This window comes from Pipistrellus kuhlii, unplaced genomic scaffold, assembly GCF_014108245.1.
Source record: "Pipistrellus kuhlii isolate mPipKuh1 unplaced genomic scaffold, mPipKuh1.p scaffold_m20_p_12, whole genome shotgun sequence".
NCBI classification, from domain to species: Eukaryota; Metazoa; Chordata; class Mammalia; order Chiroptera; family Vespertilionidae; genus Pipistrellus; species Pipistrellus kuhlii.
The window spans coordinates 12,973,694-12,994,112 of record NW_023425427.1 but is presented as its reverse complement, the minus strand read 5'-3'; the positions used below and the strand labels follow the sequence as shown (position 1 = coordinate 12,994,112).

Here is a 20,419-nt window from a genome sequence, read left to right as displayed (position 1 = left end):
GGATACCTCAGTGGAATGGATGCTTTTATTTGAACTAATGTCTACACAAATACACTCAGTCACAAATGAGAGCTCCTGAGGCCTGACTATAATTTAAGCTCTGAAAGATGAGCAGGACTGTTAAGAGACCTTCACTGACATGGTAACCTATGTCCCTTGATATGGGAAGGGGAGTTGGGTTCTCCTCTAGTCCCCTCGCTTGGGATTAAATGAGAGACTTCAGCTTTGGTGTGAAGCTGTTAGCTGTCCTAATCAAGGACAATATACAAAAATCGGGCTCTAGGAATGAAGGACAAAAGGGAAGAAAATCTAGAAGTGGGTAGAGATAAAAGGGCAGCACTGAGCCGCAGAAAATGTCCAAGGAAGGCAGACTCTAGTTTCTTGGTGTAGAGGCAGAGAAATCAGACAAGGCAAAGATGGCCTTGGCCATCCAGAATGAAGGAGACGGGGGAGGGAGTGTTTGCATGTGGTAGACATCTGAATTAGAAACAGCAGAAATGGAAACCAGCAATGGTTCCTTTCTAGCTTAGGTGTGGCTCTTCTTCCACTGGACAAATACATTTTCATGCGGAGATCCAATCATTAACACAATAAACTCATGAGGTCTATAGGTTGAGGGTGGTTCTATTCTCAAACATGAGGCTGGCTCTGCTCTCAAACATAGGGGTGGGTCCATTGCTGGGAGAGGAGGCATGAAGGTGTGGAATCTGAACATCTTGAATAAGTCCTCTAGTAGCTCTGATCACTTTGGACATTCCTGGGAGATACATAACAGGTCACTATAACAACACAACACACACTGATACCTGTTTGTTCCCCATGACAATGAGTTTCTACCATCTTAGTTTACAGAGATAGTATTCAGTCCAGGTTACAATCATATTTTACAAAAGAGAATTGGACTACACAGATATCTATAACATGGATGGGAGGAACCACAGGGGCCAGAAGTCAGAAGAGCTATGTTTCAGTTCCTGCTCGGCTGTGTGGTCCTGGAGTTGTTTAACATCTCTGGCTCTCAGTTCGTTCACTTGTAAAGTGTGATGGTGAACCCACTGCCTCCTCCACCCCCACCTCCGTATACTCCCTCCCTGTTCTTGAGAGGATCAATGTAAGCACAGAGCATGTGGCACTGAGCCAGACTGGACAACTGCGTGAACTATCACGTAACCATCTGTCCTCAGGAAGGGGCATGTTGCCCACCCGTTCCCTAAGTCTCATCAAAGGCCATTTATGTGTAATTCTCCAGAAAAGGAATTTTCAGATGATAGTCTTGGAATAAGTTCAAGAGGTGTCTCAGATCGCTTCCAGTTCAAATGAAAAATTACTTTGGTTGGAGGTGGGGCCGAGATGTGTTCCATCCGGAAGCCACAAGGACAAGTCAGCCTTTATTCTAGCAGTGGTTGGTCTAGAACAGCAGCTTCCTAGGTGTCAGCTCTGTGTCCTATCTCCCACTCTAAACACTACCATTAACACTTTTATCCAAAATACACTCGAGTTCTATATATCAATACTTACTACAGGAGAGAAAAGAACTAGACGTTACCACGTGCCCTCTCTGGGCTAAGCGCGTATAAGTTGTTTTACATACAGTCTCAAGGCAACTTGAAAAGGTAGGTACCACTGGCCTCATTTTACAGGTGAAGAAACTGAGACTCCGAGTGGTTATGACTTGGCCAAGTTCACACCACCGGGACCTAAGAGAAATCTGAAATAAAAGTGCAGGTCTTCTGACTTCACAGTCCATGTTGTCTCATGCTGCCTAGAAGGAAGGGAAATGAGGGTGACGGGTTAGCCAGAAAAGTTAGGGAGAGGGATATGCCGTTCGTAATGAGCTCATCCATTCAATACCATTCTGCAGTATCCAGTGTTCCAATAATCGGAATAGGACGGACATCTTCACTATTAAGTCACCATTAAACATAAGCGATCTGACTTTGATGATCCGTAAGGTGCTTTCAGATTCTGCTGTACCTTGGAGTTCTCACTAACAATACTGGTCATCAGTGCCCTGCAGCGCAGAGAAGAAAAAGGAAAGTAACAAAAGCCAGGTCACCTGCCTCCGTGCTGCCAGCAACGCACAGCTGTTATTGGCTTTCATTATACCAGGTCAGCAAGCAGAATCTATCAACCTGGTCCCGCCTATTTAGACATACAGGATATCCGAAACACATCCATTCTCATGCCCAGGGAGAAAGAAATCCATCCGAAAGGACCTTGCCTTTCACGAAATTCCACCCTTCACATCCTCGAGCAGTCACATCGAGGTGCACAGTCCTGTGGGCAGTCCCCGAGTCTATCGCAAAGCAGGGCTGAACACAACTGGAGAACGTAACCGGCATTTTAACGCGCCCCCCCCCCCGCCTCCTTGGGTGGGTCAGACTGCATGAGGCAGTGCGGCTGTGTGGAGGGGACAGAGGTCCATATCTGAGGCCACCTGCTGCTCCTACCAAGCTTCTTGACTGGCCTTCTCCTCGGCTGTCCCCATGCCTCTGCCCCCAGCAACGTGACACAACGAAACATCTGCAAGCGGCCGTGTCTCAGTGAGGAGCTCAGCGTTCGCATCTCAGAGCAGCAGCCGATTCCAGGAAAGGGTCTCTGTCCCGGGCCCCCTAGAGCAGGCTGGGGTGGAAGTTGTACCGGAGGCTGGAGAAGAGCCCGATGTGCTTCACGAGGTTGGGCTCCACCACGTAGGCCCGCTCGCCCTTGGCCCGCAGCAGCGAGAACAGGGCCATGTCCTTGCCGAAGCCCTGGTGGCAGTACACCTGGGACAGGTAGGTGAGGGTGCGGCGGGCCGCGGGGGCCGGGAAGAGCATGGCCGGGGTGCAGCACTGCGAGGCGGGGACCACGCTGTAGAGGGACGGGCTCAGCCGCCGCAGCTCCAGGAAGTAGTGCCTGCCCACCAGCTCCACCAGCCCCATGCTGTAGAGTGAGAAGAAGAGCAGGACCGGCCAGCTGAAGCCCGGGCGGCTGGCGAACCGCATGTAGAGCCAGGTGAGCAGCGGCCCCAGCACCATGCCCACGCCGACCCACTCCAGGATCCGCATGGGCTCCGGGTTGATGTAGTGCTGCAGCCTCTCGGGGTGGTAGAGCTTCAGGTACAGGGCGTCCCGGAGGTGGGGCTCGGAGAGGCGGGCCCGCAGGAGGTGCTCCAGCACGGGGAAGATCTGCTCCTCGGGGATGGCATCGTCCTCCACCATCAGGACGTAGTCCGGGTTGTAGGTCTGCAGGGAGGACTCCAGGCAGTAGACGTAGTCCTGCTTCTCCTTCTCGAACGAGTTGGTGGAGGGGTCGTCCCCGTAGTCGTCCTCGGTGCCCTCGTAGCGGTTGGCCACGGGCACGTACCTGGACAGCAGCTTGGCGTCCTCGTGGCTCACGCTGCGCTCCACGTTGCACAGGAAGAGCTGGTGGCCCTCGCACGGGGGGCCGCACTGCTGGAGGAGCCGGTGGAACCGGGACACCACCTGCAGGACGTAGTGGAAGCCGGGCTGCCTGTCCACCGTGACGATGGTGATGACCAGCCAGGGCCGGGGGGTGGCCTGCCACACGATGGGCACCGAGCCGTTGGCGGAGGGCAGCCCCTCGAAGTAGTGGAGGGCGGCCTCGCCCTCCTTCAGGCTCTGCTGCAGGTAATCTTGGCTCATCTGGTTCAGGTGCCAGTGGCGAAGGTAGAAGTAGGAGTGGAGAAGCCGGTGGCAGGCCAGGGGGGCCAGCAGGCCAAACGTCACCACGGTCAGGATGAAGAGCTGGACGGCCGTGCTGCCCCAGGAGAGCCGCCTCAGCCTCCGGAGGAGCATGGCCGCGGGGGAGGCGGACGTGCTCATGAGGTCGACTTCTCTGGTCAGGTCTGGTCCCGAGCACAAACCATCCTGGACCGCAGGCCCAGTTCAGTGCAAGTCAACCCTAAAGGAAGAGGAGGCAGAGACTGGTAAAGGGACAGGACTCAGCGTATATTAAACCAGAAATTCCAGGTCTAGGTTGTGTGGCTATTAGAAATGGGCAGGGGTGGGGAAGCTTTTTTCTGCCAAGGGCCATTTGGGTATTTATATCATCCTCAACTTAAAAATTAGCCTGCTACTACAGACCTAAATAGATACTTTTCGAAAAGAAGACAGAAGGAAGGCCAAGAGACATATGAAAACATGCTCAAAGTCACTAATCACCTGAGAGATGCAAATCAAAACGACAATGCGGTACCACCTCACACCTATCAGAATGGCTATCATCAACAAATCAACAAACGACAAGTGCTGGCGAGGATGCGGAGAAAAAGGAACCCTTGTGCACTGCTGGTGGGAATGCAGACTGGTGCAGCCACTGTGGAGAACAGTATGGAGTTTCCTCAAAAACCTAAAAATGGAATACCCATTTGGCCCAGTGATCCCACTTCTAGGAATATATCCCAAGTAACGAGAAACACCAGTCAGAAAGGATATATGCACCCCTATGTTGATAGCAGCACAATTTACTATAGCTCAGATTTGGAGACAGCCTAAGTGCCCATCAGCAGATGAATGGATTAAAAAACTGTGGTACATCTACACAATAGAATACTGCACTGCGGTAAAAAAAGAAAAAAAAGAAAAAAAAAAAGGAATTCATACTATTTGCAACAGCATGGATGGAACTGGAGAGCATTATGCTAAGTGAAATAAGCCAGTCGGAGAAAGATAAATACCACATGATCTCACTCATTTGTGGAATATAATGAACAACATGAACTAATGAACAAAAACAGATCCAGAGACAGAGAAGCATCAATCAGACCGTCAAACCTCAGAGGGAAGGTAGGGGAGGGTGAGGGTAAGGGGGAGAGATCAACCAAAGGGCTTGTATGCCTGCATATATGCCTAACCAATGGACACAGACATCAGGGGGTTGAGGGCATGAGTGGGGGCAGTGGGGGGAGAAAGACACATAGTAAGTGCTAAGATGACAATGTGATCATAATGACAAAGCCCAGCTCTGTGTTTGGTATGAACCTGCTACCCATCCTCCTTCCTCACACGTTTCTAGTGACAGTTTTTAGTAACACAGCAATGTGACACTCTTTAGTCCAGGGGTGGGATTTTTCGGGAGTGTGTGTGTGTGTGTGTATGTGTGCACGCATGTGTGTGGGGCACATATAAATGTGTATGCATACAACTGATTTAAAAATATGCATCTGATCATGTCAACCTCTTGCTTAAAACTATTCTTTAGCTTTCCTTTGATCTCTTAATAAAACCCAATCTTCTTATCATGGTCCACAAGGCCCTTCAAGATAAGAGAAAGCTCTGTCATCTTGTACTGCCTTCCTTCCACAGTATGTTCAAGACTGTACATTGGCAATCTCTTTCTGTAAAGTGCTAGACAGTAAGTGGTATTTTAGACTTTGTGAGTCACAACACTGTGTCTGTTGCATATTCTTCACAGACTTTTGTTGTTGTTGTTCATCCTCACCCGAGGATATTTTCCCCATTGGTCTTTAGAGAGAGTGGCAGAAGGGAGTGAGAGAGAGGGAGAGCGAAACATCCATGCGAGAGAGATACATTGATCAGTTGCCTCCCCCATGTGCCCCGACAGGGAGAAGGGAACTAGGTGGCTTAGGGACTAGGGTGAGATAAAAGCATTTTATTAAATACCTACTTACACCTTTGGGTTTAAAGGTACCGACTTACAGAAAATAGATTTTCAACTTTAATATATTTGACATAAAGATCCAATCCCAGCAATTTCATGCATAACAGAAGCTTGCTAGATTCCTTGCTAACCCTCGGTTCAGCTAGCCTGCCCCAGCAAAACATAAGCTTGTCTGTCTGGATCACCATGGATATCCAGCACCTACCACTACGGAAGGGTCAAGTCCACAGTATTTACTGAATGAACACACTGAGTGAGGGTACACCCTTACACCAGATATGACCGGAGAGGCCCTGCAAGCACCAAGTTCTCCCAGGCCCTTGGCTTCCTGCTTGAATTGTCTAGGATAGGGGTGTCAAACTCAATCAGAGAAGGGGTCAAAATCTAAAATCCAGCCTAAATCACGGGCCGAATGGTTTACTGAACAGTCATAAACTGTCATTGTGATGGAAACGCAGCAGAGTGCAGTGATGACAGCGCGGTGCGGGCCACATTGCAAGGCCTGGCTGGACAGATTTGGCCCGCGGGCCTTGTGTTTGACACATGTGGTCTAGGACAAGCATGTCAAACTCAAAAGCTAACACAGGCCAAACAAACAAGGTTTACGTTTATATGGGCCGCAAAAAAACAAGAGCTTCAATATTCATAGAAACATAGGTTTTTTTCGATAGAGACACGCTGAATACAAAGGGCTGAAATAAATGAGCAACCGTCAACATAAAATAATAGAACTTTTTAATAAAAATTATTATTTTTTCTTGAACACTAACTTACCAGACACCGAATAACTGCACAAATTAATAAGCATAACACAAATAGATCCATTTTTCTTGTTCTCCGAAAGCGAAGTATTTCCTGTTGTGCACACCAAACAAGTCAGTACAAAACTAATGTCGGGGTAGTCGGCTGCTAAAATATTTGCTGCTAGTATTAGTGGGGAGAAATGGTGCGCCTGTACATAATGAATAGCACTTCACCATTATAGTAATTAGTCATTAGCGAATGTTGTAGTTCATTATTAATAATTATGTACAATAGGGTATTGTAAGAATTAAGTTACAAAATTTTTATTAAAATGTTTCTTATATACCATTATATTGGATGGGCTGCAAAAATATTTGTGGTCCGCATGCGGCCCATGGGCCGTGAGTTAGACATGCTTGGTCTAGGACAGTGGTTGTCAACCAGTGTCAACTGGTGGTCTGTGAGGTCCGAAAGGTTGGCAACCGCTGGCCTAGGATCTTGCTAAGGGGCCTGGTGTTCTTGCAGGGCTGGCTCCAGAACTTCTGTATGAAAGAGACTTGTGTGTTCCAGGTAGCAGAGGGGAGGAAGAGGACTTTCTTAAAGCTGTGTTTATAAAGCAAGCATGACGATGTTCCTTAGATTTCATTACTTATTGGGATGGAAACTAAGGAACCCAGTGCTGATATAAAGAGGACCTTTAATCCCAGGCAATTTCCCTATACTGGGAGCTATGAAATCATTAACATCTCAGAAATCTTAAAAATCCGGTGTGAGACCGCTGTTCTACTGATGATTAGTGAAGGAGAGGGGCTCCTTCTGTTCAGAGAACACATGGTCCTTGCTGACTGATCAGCTCTTGCCAGGGTGATGCACAGCCCCAGATTTTTCTTATCCTCTCCCGAGGATGATTTTTGTTAAAGAGAGAGAGAGAGAGAGAGAGAGAGAGAGAGAGAGAGAGAGAGAGAGAGAGAGAGAGAGAGAGAGAGAGAGAGAGAAACATTGATGTGAGAGAGAAACATCAATTGGTAGCCTCCTCCACACTCGCCCACTGGGGATACAACCTGAAATCCAAGTATGTGCTGACCAGGAATCGAATCCGAATCCAAAACCTTCTGGCGTACAGGACAACGCTCCAACCAAACGAGTCACCTCGCCAAGGCGATAGCCCCAGATGTTCATGGCTTACTATAACAACACGCATTTCATGGTCGCTGGTCTGTGGACAGCTACAGCTCAGCTTGGGCTCAGCTCCAGGCTGCAGGTCAGGATCAGGCCACTGCACAGACATCCCATTCCTGTCAAGTTGCAGAAACGGCCACCTGGGAATGCTCCTCGGCTGGGTGGCAACTATACAAGAATCAAAATATGCAGATCCATTTACAGCCTCGCTCAAGTGGGCCACAGGTCAAGTCCACTCACTGTGCACGGGCCGAAGCCGTGAGCCAGAGAGATGTACTTGTCCACAGAGCAGAGGAAGGCGACGCAGCAGACTGGTTTCCAAGCCCTCAGGAAAAAAGATAGGATCTCGCCATCTGCTCAGAGAGCCTGGACAATTTCTAGAATGCCCGCTCCTAAGGCACCTGGCTCCCTATCATGACATCCTGTATGGGTCAGAACAGGCTACAGCAAAGACCCCAAAGTCCCAGGGGTTTATAAAAACTGAGGTTTGATTCTTGCTCACATTCCTTTGCATTATGGGTCCACTGTCTCTGCTCCGTGTCATCTACACTCCAGGTCCCAGGCAGGCAGAGTGCCTCTTCCCTCACCATGGCTGGCTTTGTGGCGGAGGGGAGAGGGACAGAGAGCGAGGCCCATGCTGGCTCTCACAGCTGCGGCTCAGAATCACTCACATCACGCCCCACTGCATTCACTGGCCACGGCAAGTCACACCGTAACTCTGACGTACGACAGGGCGGAGTTATGTCATCTTCCACAAGAAAGGGGGTTCTACAAGCATATGGCCTAGCCTGAAGTCCATGACTAGGGAAATGCATGCCTCTCCAGAAAAATTGTCTTGACAATCTAGCACACCTATTGTCAGCCATGGGAGCTGGGATCAGATCCCCCATTCAGTGATCAGATGTCTTCTCTGCCTAACATCCAGCTACAGGACGTTACGTAGGCATTCAGGACCATGTTTTTCTTAGCTTTTTAAAGCCTCTTCTTAAAGGATTTAACCAATGGCTGCACGGTGGCATGTGGTGACCGATCCCAGCTAAAATTTAGTTCACTTTACGGGCCTGGTTTTAAGACCACTGGCATTAGGAGAACAGACCTGAAGGCATGGAATTTTCCACTGGTAGTTTGAGGGAAGGAGTGCTCCACTCCCAGCCCAGTCACAGGGCTGGGACAGACAAAGAGCTGTGTCTACAGTGTCACTCTGATGGCCTTTTCCAGAAGTCCATAGTCTCCAAGAAGATGCCGGCTCAGGCCCACCCTCCAACAATGCTGTCTACCGATTGGCATTGCGTGAGGTGGTCTGGAAGCAACCCTGCCTTCACATCCCCGATGCCAAGGCACCGGGGTTACTGAAATTCTTGTCCACCCCTTGCTAGTGCACTTTGAAACACAAACAGTTCCTAAACTGGATTATGCCTGTTACCACGTCTAGGATGGAGCTGTCAGGGTAGGCCACGAAGGACAAAGACACCAAGAAATAACCGTGAAACAGGGCTAAGATGCATCGACGGAGCGACAGTGGCCGTCACATTTTAGTGCATCTTCCGAAAATGAAGCTGAAGGGTCGCAGGAGCAGGGGTGGCAGAGCACCAGGCTGAGCGCCAGGAGATAACGACCCTGTGACACACGCTTCCCAAGCCAGCTTCCTCCACAAACCCCACCACCGCTCTCCAGGCACCTAGCCCTAAAGACCAGTTCGTTCTGACTTCTCACACCAATCCATTTCCCGAGTCCTAGCCATTCCTCGTCTCTCCTCCCCTTGCCCTTCTTCACTTCCATCGCTGGTTGCTCCTCACCACCTCCATCCAGGCCAGCCGACTGCAGCAGGCTCCCCAAAGGCTTCTGACTTCAAGAGGGAGCTGTTTTGGCCGAAACTGGTTTGGCTCAGTAAATAGAGCATCGGTCAGAAGGGTCCCAGATTCGATTCTGGTAAGGGCATGTACATTGGTTGCGGGCACACCCCAATAGGGGGTGTGCAGGAGGGCAGCTGGTCGATGTTTCTCCCTCTCCCTTCTTCTCTGTAAAAAGTCAATAAAATACATTTTTTTTTAGAAAAGAGGGAGCTGTTTTGGTCCCAGTGAGACCAGACAGAAAGCAGTTAAGGGAAATCTCAACAAGGGGAACGAGGATGTAGGAGCAGAGCTGACACCCTCTTCCCAGAGCTCTCACTTCCGTGCAAGATCAAAGGGAAACAGTTTATCCAAGAACCCCCTGAGGTGGTCTCAGAAGTTAAGGACAACAAGGCCCCCTCCCAACCAGAGGCAGAGGCAGAATTTGGCACAGCAACACTTAGCAGCAACCGCTCGGGCCCGGAAACACAGAGTCACAAGAAAAGGTAGACCACGTGCGAAACTCACCCTCAAGTTGGCCCAAGTCCATTTCCATTGAACTTCTCTGCTTCTTTCACAGCCTCACCACCCCGGCCCTGGCCTCTTTCGTTTTCTCTGCCTGAATAAAACTTGCTTTGTTCTCACTTCAACCAGTCTGGAAACTTTTCCCGTGCAAATCAGGAACCTGGAGGTCACCTGACAGGAGTCCCCGACAGGCGGGCAGGCCCGGGGCCAGCCCCTGGCACTGAAGTGACCTGGTAACAGCAACACTTGCTAATGAGGTGAGTTTGTGTAAGGGGATCGTTTGATCTTGCCAAGGCTGTTTTGCCGCCTTGCAAAATGGAAAATAAAGGCTATCTCATTTATGGGGGTGCGGTGGAGATGAAATGAGGCAACAGTCACGAAAGGCCTTTGTCAGACACAAGACACTGTGCAAACGATGGGAACGTTTTATGTTATCAGCATCCGACAGGTCTGAACGTGGCCCTCTATTCTGTAGACCTGTTCAAGGCGTCCCCAGTGACTTGCAGAATGAACTCCAAATTCTTCGCCAAGATTCTTCACAATCCAGTTCCCACTCTCTTTCCAGACCCACCTCTTCTCCCAGAGGCTACATCAGCCACCAGGAGTCAGCTCAAATACACTCTTCCAAAAGCCAACCAGAAAAAATACCTTTTTTTCTTCTCAAGTACTGGGGCACTTTCCTTGAACTTTCAGCCAAAGGCATTCCTTTGACACTTTCTACTTTAGACTGTACCTATTTATAGCTACCGCTTATTAAGCTCCAACTACATATCCAAGCATTGTACTAGACTCACGTTATTTCTTTGGACCAAAATAGCACTCTCAAATAGCAATGGAACTAATCCCATTTATATGGGGGGAGGGGGAATGGGGGAGCTACCAACTTCCAAACACAGGACAAATTTCATAGCCCATATTTTTCCCATGGTGCCTGCTGCCTCTCATGGCTTTATTCATGGCCCTTGGAATGTATAAAGCCCTTGTTCTTGGGTTCAGTCTGATTTATCTTTGGCTTCCCTCACAGACCCAGCACAGTACTCGACACACAGAAGAGGCTCAGTACCCGACCATGGTCAACTCGGTTGACCTCCATATGCCCCAATTCTCCAGCTATGAAATTGGCCACATGAGCACAGATCAACTCATTTCTAACATTAGAAATGATAGAAGTCTTTCAGAATGTGGGCAGTAACATTAATATGTAAAATCAGTTCCATCTCATCAATCACCAAACTAACGAATGGGATAAAAAATACACCAGACAAAGTGGTATCTAAAATAGATAGAAATAAATTTAAGACATATGCAGAAATATGCAACATATTTTAAGAAGAGCGCTTTAAAAAGTCTTTAATAAGTGGAGAAAAATAACATTTCCCCAGCTGCGGAGACTCACGAACGGAAGAGGAGATAGGGGCCTTTTTCTCTATAAGAGAAAAATTTATCTCTATATTTAACATAAGGTCAATTCAATTTACTTCAAGAGGAAGTGGCCGGGTTCAGCCCATGGGCACTTTCATATAAACTGGTGCAACCTTTGGAGGGACAGTTAGAACGGTATCTATAAAAATGTTTTATGGACATACCCTTTGACACAGAAATTCTACTTGCAGGAATCTACCCTGCAGAAATGCAAACACATGCTACCAAAGACGGACAGGGAATGTTCGGGGCAGTTTTATAGGAAGAAAGAGAGAGAAAGAGGGCAGATGTTTAGGATAATTACACCAGAGGATGATCTGAGACATTAAAAAGAAGAGAGAAAGGTTTACATCTACTGACAGAAGAGTCTTCGCTAGGCCTCTGTTATGGACTGAATGTTTATGTTCCTCAAAACTCATATATGAAAACCCTGATTCCCAGCGTGCTGGCATTGGGAGACAGGTTCTTTGGGAGGTAAATAGTTGCCTGGAGCTCTCCTCGTGGGATCAGGGCTTTTGTAAGTGAGATAGGTGAGAGCCTGCTTCCTCTCTCTGCTCCGCCAGGGAGGACACGGCAGGAAGGCGGCCTTCTGTAAACCAGGAACAGGGCCTTCACCAGAACCAGCGAAACTGGCCCCTGATCTGACTCCCAGCCTCCAGAACGGGGAGAAATGTTCCACAGCTGATGGTAATTTGCTACAGCAACTAAGCAGATTTAAAAAGTCTCTAAGGGGAAAATGCAAACGATGTCAATGTGAATCGTAGAAAAATGTTCAGTCTGATCATTTTATTGGTAACGGGGAGTATCATTTATTAGTGCAGAAGAGAGGAAAGTGTGGGGGATGGAGGTTTCCTGTTCTGCTTTCTATGTCTATGCAAAAAGCATATGTTACTTTTGTAATCATTTGTTGAAGTTAACAACTACCCATTCAACAAATACCGAGTCCTGTGGGTCAGGCACTGGGAGGGAGAGCGTGACCCTACTCTCAGGACCCTTGTTATCTAAAACCAAGTAGAAATATGAAATATGAATGTAGTTTGTTTGTTTTGGTGGAGCAGGAAGAGGCTGGTTCCTTTAGCAAAGCAGTCTAAAGATCATCTGGCGTTAGTACTAACAGAGACTGCTAGGAAATGCTACGTTGGTGGCACATAAACTAAAATTGTAAGGCTATATTGGAAATGAACATGGTCCCTGTGCCATGATGACATCAAACTAAAGGAGTACTCCATGATTGTATTATTGTGATGGTGGTTACATTTGACAAAACTCATCAAAATATATACATTTAAATTGTGCATTTTCTTGCACTTAAACTGTACCTTAAAAAAAACACACAAAAAACCTGATTTTTTTTTTTAACCCAGGAAAATGATGATAGTGGGTAATCAGAATCTGCCAAACCAGACATTAAACCTCTTATAAATCTTCAGTCATTAAAATTTGGTGCACTGACACCAACATATACTGACATAGATGCAAAAATCCACATACAGATACAAATATGTCATAATTTATTCTATCATAATTGTAGCAATTTAAATCAGGGGTAGAAAAAAAAAGGCTTAATAGCTTTGCAGCAACAGTAGCTCTCCATTTTACAACTCAACCTAGAATAAATTCCATGCTTAAATGTCTAAATGAAAGCTTTAGAGTACCTGGAGAAACTACAGGAGAATCGTTATATAAACCTGAGTTAGGAAAGGCCCTTTTCAGCAAGGTTCTCAAGCAGAAACAATGCAGAAAAAGAATAACAGATTTGATTAAATAAAAAGTTAAACTTGCATATGGTCAAAGATTTTAAAAACTGACAAAAAAACATTAGGGAAACTGGGAAAGGCTGTGAAACATAAATGACAGGATTACTACTTTCATGCGTAATATAGAAAGAGTGTTTAAAATTCACGAACAGAAAGTCCACCGAAAAGGTGGCAACAGAATTAAGTCAATTCACCCACACCAATGCAAAAGGCCAAGACATTTAGGAAAAGGCCTTGATTGACCCTGGGTCAACAACACATTGGAAAAGGTGGTCCTTTCCCTTGGGTAATCAACATGCAAATTAAAACGATTTTTTTTAGTGGGGGGAGGGGGGCGGGCATGTTATTGGTCCAACAGTGTGCATGCAGGGAAAACATAACCTATCCAGAAAAATCTCTACCATCTAAAAGATGAAATTTAAGTTATCTTTATTTTCTCCTTTACATTTTTTTTGCTTCCTGAATTAGTTTTGTAATACACTTTGCCTTTAAAAAAAATTTCTAGCCCAAACCGGTTTGGCTCAGTAGATAGGGCTTTGGTCTGCAGACTGAGGGAGTCCCAGGTTCGATTCCTGTCGGGGGCGTGTACATAGGTTGCTCGGTGGGGAGTGTGCAGGAGGCAGCTGATCGATGTTTCTCTCTCATCGATGTTTCTAGCTCTCTATCCCTTTCCCTTCCTCTCTGTAAAAAAAATCAATAAAATATATTTTTAAAAAAATTTTTTCTAATAATCTTAATAACGTAAAGTGTTAGGCTTGTCTCTTCTCACCTCCTCAAGTACCCGGCTGAATGCACTCTAGAAATGCACCCCTAAAAAGGCTCTCTCCTCCCTTACAAGGGGTTTAATTCTCTGGGGGAAATTCGCGCAGGCCTGCACGGCGAAGTGCCTGGAGCCGCCGGGCGGACCCCGGGGACCACCAGGGACGAGGAGTGGGGGATGCCCGGGCCCGACCCGCCGGCGGGAGCTCTGGCCTCCGGCCCCGCGGGCGGGCGCAGTGCGGCACCGGCCACTCCTGGGCGCAAGCCGGGGAGAGGGCGAGGGAGACCGGCCGGCGCGCCCTCGCCCTTCCCATGGACAGCAAACCGGAGTGGAAGCCCCGGGTCCCGGGCCCAGCGCCGCCCGCCGCTGACCTTGGGCATCCCCGCCCCGCGGGCCTCAGTTTCCACTCCCGCAGGCCCAGCTGACAGCCCCGATCACGACGCGGGCGCCCTTCGGCCGGTCCTCCCGGGCCCTGGGAGAGTCGCCTGCCCCCGCCTGGCCGCCCTTTCTCGGCCCCAGGGCTGCGAGGTGGCCCGCAGCCACCCATTGCCCGCAGACACCCATTGCCGCAGACACCCATTGCCTGCAGACACCCATCGCCGTAGACACCCTTCGCCCGCAGACACCCATCGCCGCAGACACCCATCGCCGCAGACACCCATCGCCGCAGACACCCATCGCCGCAGCGGCGCGTCCGAGCGCGCCGGGCTGGCCCTGGGGTGGCAACGCCATGGGCCTCGCCTCGGGCGGGCGGCCATTAGGCGATCCGCTCGGAGGCGGCTCGGCCCAGCCGGGCTGGGCAGGAGCGAGGCAGACGGATGGGATAGGGGGTCTTATCTGGACCCACACCCGCCTCGCCGGCACCTTCCAGTCGGCCTCGCGGCGCAGCCAGACGGGCGCAGGGTTGGGAGGCGCCCTCGCCGCGACCCCCATTCATTCCTGCGCCGCCGCGGGCCCCGTTCCCGCGCGGGGAGCCCTTCCGGGGTCCCCGGGTTCTCTGGAAGGAAGGAAGCGGCCGGCTCCGCGGCGCGGGCCAAGGCCAAGGCCGCCTGCCCAGAGCGCACGGCCCGGCGCGGGCCCTCCCCGGCTGGGCCGGCCCGCAGCTGCTCCCCGCGCCGGCGGCGGCCGCCCGCACCCCGGCCCCGCGATCGGGAGTCTCCCCAGTGCGCGTCCCGGTCGCGGTGCCAAAGGTGCTGGGAAGACAGTGCGCGGGGGACACCTACCCGGTGGGGGCGGCCAGCTCCATCCTCTGCGCCCTGGGCCGCCTCTGGTTGCCTAGACCGGCTGCTGCCGTGCCAGGCAGGAGCCTCTGCCGAACCCCGAAGCGCTTTGGGGGCGCGCCTTCGCCTCGCCTCCCCCCGCGCCGCGCAGCTCCATGTGACCTGCGAGCTGCGGAGCGAGGGCGACCCCCAAAGCTAACTTGGGATGAAAATGACGGCGGAAGGCGCCCACTGACGGGCAGGGAGGGAATCGCAGGCTCCTGGCAAAGGAAGTTGACAGGAGGTAGGGATGGAGTCTCTGTGCTGATCGCAGCCTCAGCTGTTCTCTGCAGGAGGGATTTGCTTTTGCCCATAATAAAAACATAATAGGTCCAGAGACGTGGAAGCATGACACAGACGGACAGATGTTAGAGGGAAGGGGGAGGAGGAGGGGAAAGAGAGTAACCAAAGGATTTGTATGCGTAACTCATGGACACGGAAAATAGTGTGGTGACGGTCTGGGGTGGAGCTGGAGACAGGTGGAGGGAGGCAAAGGGGAAAATGGGAGACATCTGTAACACGCTCAACAATAACAATATATTTCTAATGATAATAACGGACACCACTTCCACCCCCCAGTCTCCACTGTATCCAGCTTTACCCCAGGCACCTATGAGCATTCCCCTAGCTATCACTTTCACTCCTGTGCCTTAGGGATTGCCATCTTCAATTTGCAAATGATGAGAGATTTGAGAAGATATTTAGCCAAGTGCTATCCTTATTCCAAAAGCCAAAAATGTAAATATGTATTTAAAAAGCAGAAAGGCTTGGTTTAACAAGATCACCTGGCCACGCATGGGGTTTAGGTCTGTAGCTTTCCACTTACCTGTCAGACTCTCCTAGGAGAGGTGTTGGTGGTTCATTGGAGTTGAAAGCAGTACCATCCCCACCTTTAATTTTGACAGATAGATGATAACGTACCCATCTTACAGATGGAAAAATTGGGGGTTGGCCAAATGAATGATCTTGTCCAATTGACAAGACCTGGTCAATCTAGTCGGCTAGTTCTGTGGTCGGCAAACTGTGGCTCGAGAGCCTCATGCGGCTCTTTGGCCCCTTGAGTGTGGCTCTTCCACAAAATACTTCGGCCTAGGCGAGTCTATTTAAGAAGTGGCATTAGAAGAAGTTTAAGTTTAAAAAATTTGGCTCTCAAAAGAAATTTCAATCATTGTATGTTGATATTTGGCTCTGTTGACTGATGAGTTTGCCGACCACTGTAATGGAGTGGTTATTTGCTAGGCACTGTGTAAAACACAGAATTCACATGATTTTAGTACACTACTATTACTATTCCAAGTTAAGAAAAATGAGGCTCAGAGGGATTGTGAATTTGCATACCAGGCGGAAAAAAACAAAAGAGAAAATATTGAAAAAACGAAAGATAAATTTTTGAAATTAAAAAAGAGATGAACCCGGCGGGTGTGGCTCAGTTGGTTGAGCGATGTCCCATGCACCAGGAGGTCGCTGGTATATTCCAGGTAAGGGCACAAGCCTAGATTGCAGCTTGGTCCCCAGTAGGTGATGTGCAGGTGGTAGCTGATGGATTTTTCTCTCTTATCCATGTTTCTATCTCTATCTCCCTCTCCCTCCCTTTCTCTGAAATCAATTAAAAAAAAAAAAGATGAAAGGAATGTCAAAGAGGAGAAATTAGTAAATAAAAAAACACAAACAAACAAAACAAAACAGCCAAAACCGGTTTGGCTCAGTGGATAGAGCATCGGCCTACGGACTGAAAGGTTCCAGGTTCGATTCCGGTCAAGGGCATGTATCTTGGTTGTGGGCACATCCCCAGTGGGGGGCGTGAAAGAGGCAGCTGGTCGATGTTTCTCTCTCATTGATGTTTCTAACTATCTATCCCTCTCTTTCCTCTCTGTAAAAAATCAATAAAATAAAAAATAAAAAAAGAATATGTATTAAAAAAAAAAACACTCACAGTTAAACACATTTTAGTGACATGTAAGAATATAAAGGGCAAAAATTCTAGTGGCTTACTGAGAATGTATCAACTACACGGGAACAAATATCAGATTGTCATTAGATTTCTTCAACAGCAATCATGGTTGCAATAAGACACTTGGAGAAAGGTTTTCAAATTATTAAAGAAAGAAAACTTATTATTCAGAATTTGATATCCAGCTATCTTATGCAGATGTGTAGGCATGACAAAAATGTTCTCAAATACAAGCAGTCCTCACTTTTGCACAGTAGTACAGAACTGAAAAATGACTGTGCATGCTAAAATCATACAAAACCATTTAATCAATCAGAAAACATGTTTATTCCATGACCTTAACATTTTCCCCCCAAAAAACTTTAAAAACTCTCATACTGTTGGTTATAAAAACATTCTTATTATCTGAGACAATGAAAAAAAAAGTCAAACTAATTTAGTACATTATAATTTACATTTTAGAAACATTGAGAATTAAAATTTTTTTTTGGTAAAAACATCAAAAGTAATTTAAGTAGTGCTTGCCCTTTTCGATGTATAAACTGCCTTCTAACAAGAGTTACTCTCTCTTTAACTCATTATTGACCACTTTGAAATTCTGTCTTCTTTTGCTTAAAATCTTGGTGTTGCCCTTGAAAAAGGCTTGTCTCACCGATATATAATATTATATTTGGTGATCATTGAAACCAGCTGTGTGTCCTTATTTCCCCAAAAATGCCGACTCTGACTTTGAACTAAACTGAAAGCTTTGTTTGTGCTGATCTCAGCCTATCAGGGGCCAACGTGTGGTTGGACTAGCCCTGGTGGTCTTATTATGATTACGAGACACCTTTTCCTGGTTACATCAGGAAACTTAAATAAATAAATAAAGGGGGGGGTGTTATTTACAGGACCTGGAAGTTACTCAGCACACCTGGGGCCACACAGCAGGTCTCTGGCAGAGAGACAGAGGGCATGCATGGGCCTGAGGTTCTGCTTTTATTGGGGTTGAGGGTGGGGGCCTATGGTTTTGGGCTTACACTTTTTTTGGTGAATTTAAACCTTAAGGGTAAGAATTTAAAGCCCCAGAAGGAAAAAATAAAATAAAAAGCACAAGTGGCCCAAATGGTCAGGCACTGAAATCTAACAAGGTATCTTAGGCTCTTTATCGGGTCTTGTGACTGGGACTGTATCTGTTCCAAATGGCCCTCATTGACGTGAATGCTTCTTTGAAGTTTAAGCCTCAACAACCAAAGCTTAAATCAGGCACTTGCATTACAAAAATGAAAACAAACAAACTGTTAGTGCTTACAAAACAGGTTTCTTGGTGTACTTACAGATTACGTTATGGCTTCCAAGGGTTAACAAAACTCCACCCAGTAAATGTGGAACTCTAATTGGCGTTGGACAATCGGGCAGCAACTCATCTAGCAGGCAGAGAGAAACTCCGAGGGTTTGCCTGTGTGATTTCATGTTAGCCTTCTACAGGAAGGGCTTGGCAGGGGGATTTTTACCGTGTTTCCCTGAAAATAAGACATCCTCCGAAAATAAGACCTACTTACAAGTTTCCTTCTGAGTGAAATATAAGGCATCCCCCTGAAAATACGGCCCCCACTAGGCTAAACATGAGAGATTTGGTCCACTGATTCTGAAAGAAATGGAGTCACAAGAAATTCAGGAATTGGATTGTTATGATGATGTTCCAGAAGATGATGACATGATTGTCATTGAATAAATGAGTAAATTCTTGTTACTGTAGGATTCACAGTTTGTCTGGTTTGTGTTGACAACTACCGTACTACCGTACCGTATACAGGTAATACATTTCCTTTATTTTCATTTAACAATAAATGTGTACCGTATTCTTCTTCATGGAAAAATAAGACATCTCCTGAAAATAAGACCTAGCGCATCTTTGGGAGCAAAAATTAATATAAGACACTGTCTTATTTTCGGGGAAACAGGGTAGTAAAAGAAAGCAAATGGGTTGGATCTCATGGATTATTTTTAGAGCAGGACATTTTCTTTTGGATGGAAGGGAATGGCCAGGGTTTTATCTGCAGACTGCCTCTTGTTCCTCTGGGGAGTTGGGCGATGTGGAGAGGGCATGTAACATTACTTTGCTCATGCGTGATGGGCTGATAAAGATTATGTTTCTGGGAGAGGTTGACTGCAATTAAATCAGGTATTAAATCTAGGTTTGGCATCTTGGGCGTTAGCACCTTTGCAGCCTGTGATTCTCTCTTCAACACTAGCAAGTCAGCTACAAAAAAATAAGTTTACGCAATGAAATGAAATGTAAGTTTCCAGTAACCAGTGACAATGCAAAGCAAGGTACTTGCTCATTCATGTTTTATACGACTGTGGGCGAGCTGCTTGCTTACTCTCTGGATGTCCCCGGTCAGGAACCAAACCTGCAACCCAGGTACATGCCCTTGACCAAGAAGTGAACCGGCAATCCCTCAGTGCTTGGTCCAGAGCTCTAAACGCTGAAGCACACCACCCAGGCCTGGTGTAAAGTTTTTATCTATACACGTATTCCTCTAACGTGATTACCCTTCAGCAATACCTTGTAAGCTTATTTCATGTTAACAAATAAAGCTTTCTATCAAACTTTAATGATTAGATAGAATTCTATGTTATAGACATCAACCATATTTGGATTGATTCTAAAATATAAAATTATAAACATTTTTCTATGGTTACATTTCAATAATTATTTGACTTTATTTTCTTTAGAACACATAATTAGAATTATGTACTCTTTTAATACAAATTTACAGATGGATTGGCACTCAATTTTAAAAGTAGGACAGCCTTTATAAGAATAAAAAAATACAAGACAAGATGTTCAGTACTTTAGCTATGTTAGCATTTAGCAGCTTGATACCACATATCTCTTTCCTGTTATTTTAAATGTTAAGGTCACATTTCAGCAAGCTGATTTAATTAGGTTTGGCCATCAGTCAGTTGTAAGTGTCCACATAATTATTAATAAAAATGAGCACAAGCAAAAAAGGAAAAGGGGGAACCATATGGTCTTGGAGGGAGTAGTCTTCAAGGCTAACTGAACCTTTGAAATGCCAGCACAGTGTCAAAATGTGCTCCATGGCCCGGACATGTTCAACTGATCGTATCTTTATCCTTCTACATTTGAAATGGCTGTTACCCTGGCATCCAATTACTTGTAAAGCCTTATTCAATTACAAGCTACAAGTGAACCCAGCTCCTAGGCTGGTGCATAAATGATAACTGGAGGTTTTAGTTCAGTAAGTAAGGCATAACGACGTGATCCATCGTGAAGGGTGAAAGTTGCCAACCAGAGCTAAGAATAGAAAGGGAGGCCACCTGAACTGCTTCCCACCTGATCGAAGTAAGATGTACGTGTCTCC

General features: G+C 47.3%; 1 protein-coding gene across 4 annotated transcripts; it reads right to left on the bottom strand.

Annotated features, from left to right (window-relative positions):
* Nucleotides 1–1,510: 1,510 nt before the first annotated feature.
* PGAP4 (post-GPI attachment to proteins GalNAc transferase 4) lies at nucleotides 1,511–15,188 on the bottom strand. Of its 4 annotated transcripts, none has more exons than XM_036433172.1 (2): nucleotides 15,062–15,188; nucleotides 1,511–3,903 (listed from the first exon to the last, which is right to left on the bottom strand). In XM_036433172.1, exon 2 carries the CDS (start codon nucleotides 3,822–3,824, stop codon nucleotides 2,613–2,615), a length of 1,212 nt encoding a protein of 403 aa, XP_036289065.1. In that variant the 5' UTR covers nucleotides 3,825–3,903; nucleotides 15,062–15,188; the 3' UTR covers nucleotides 1,511–2,612. The 4 variants fall into 4 exon arrangements, with proteins under 4 accessions (XP_036289065.1, XP_045435907.1, XP_036289066.1 ...); XM_045579951.1 differs by lacking the exon at nucleotides 15,062–15,188 and adding an exon at nucleotides 14,703–14,808; XM_036433173.1 differs by lacking the exon at nucleotides 15,062–15,188 and adding an exon at nucleotides 14,676–14,797.
* Nucleotides 15,189–20,419: the final 5,231 nt, after the last annotated feature.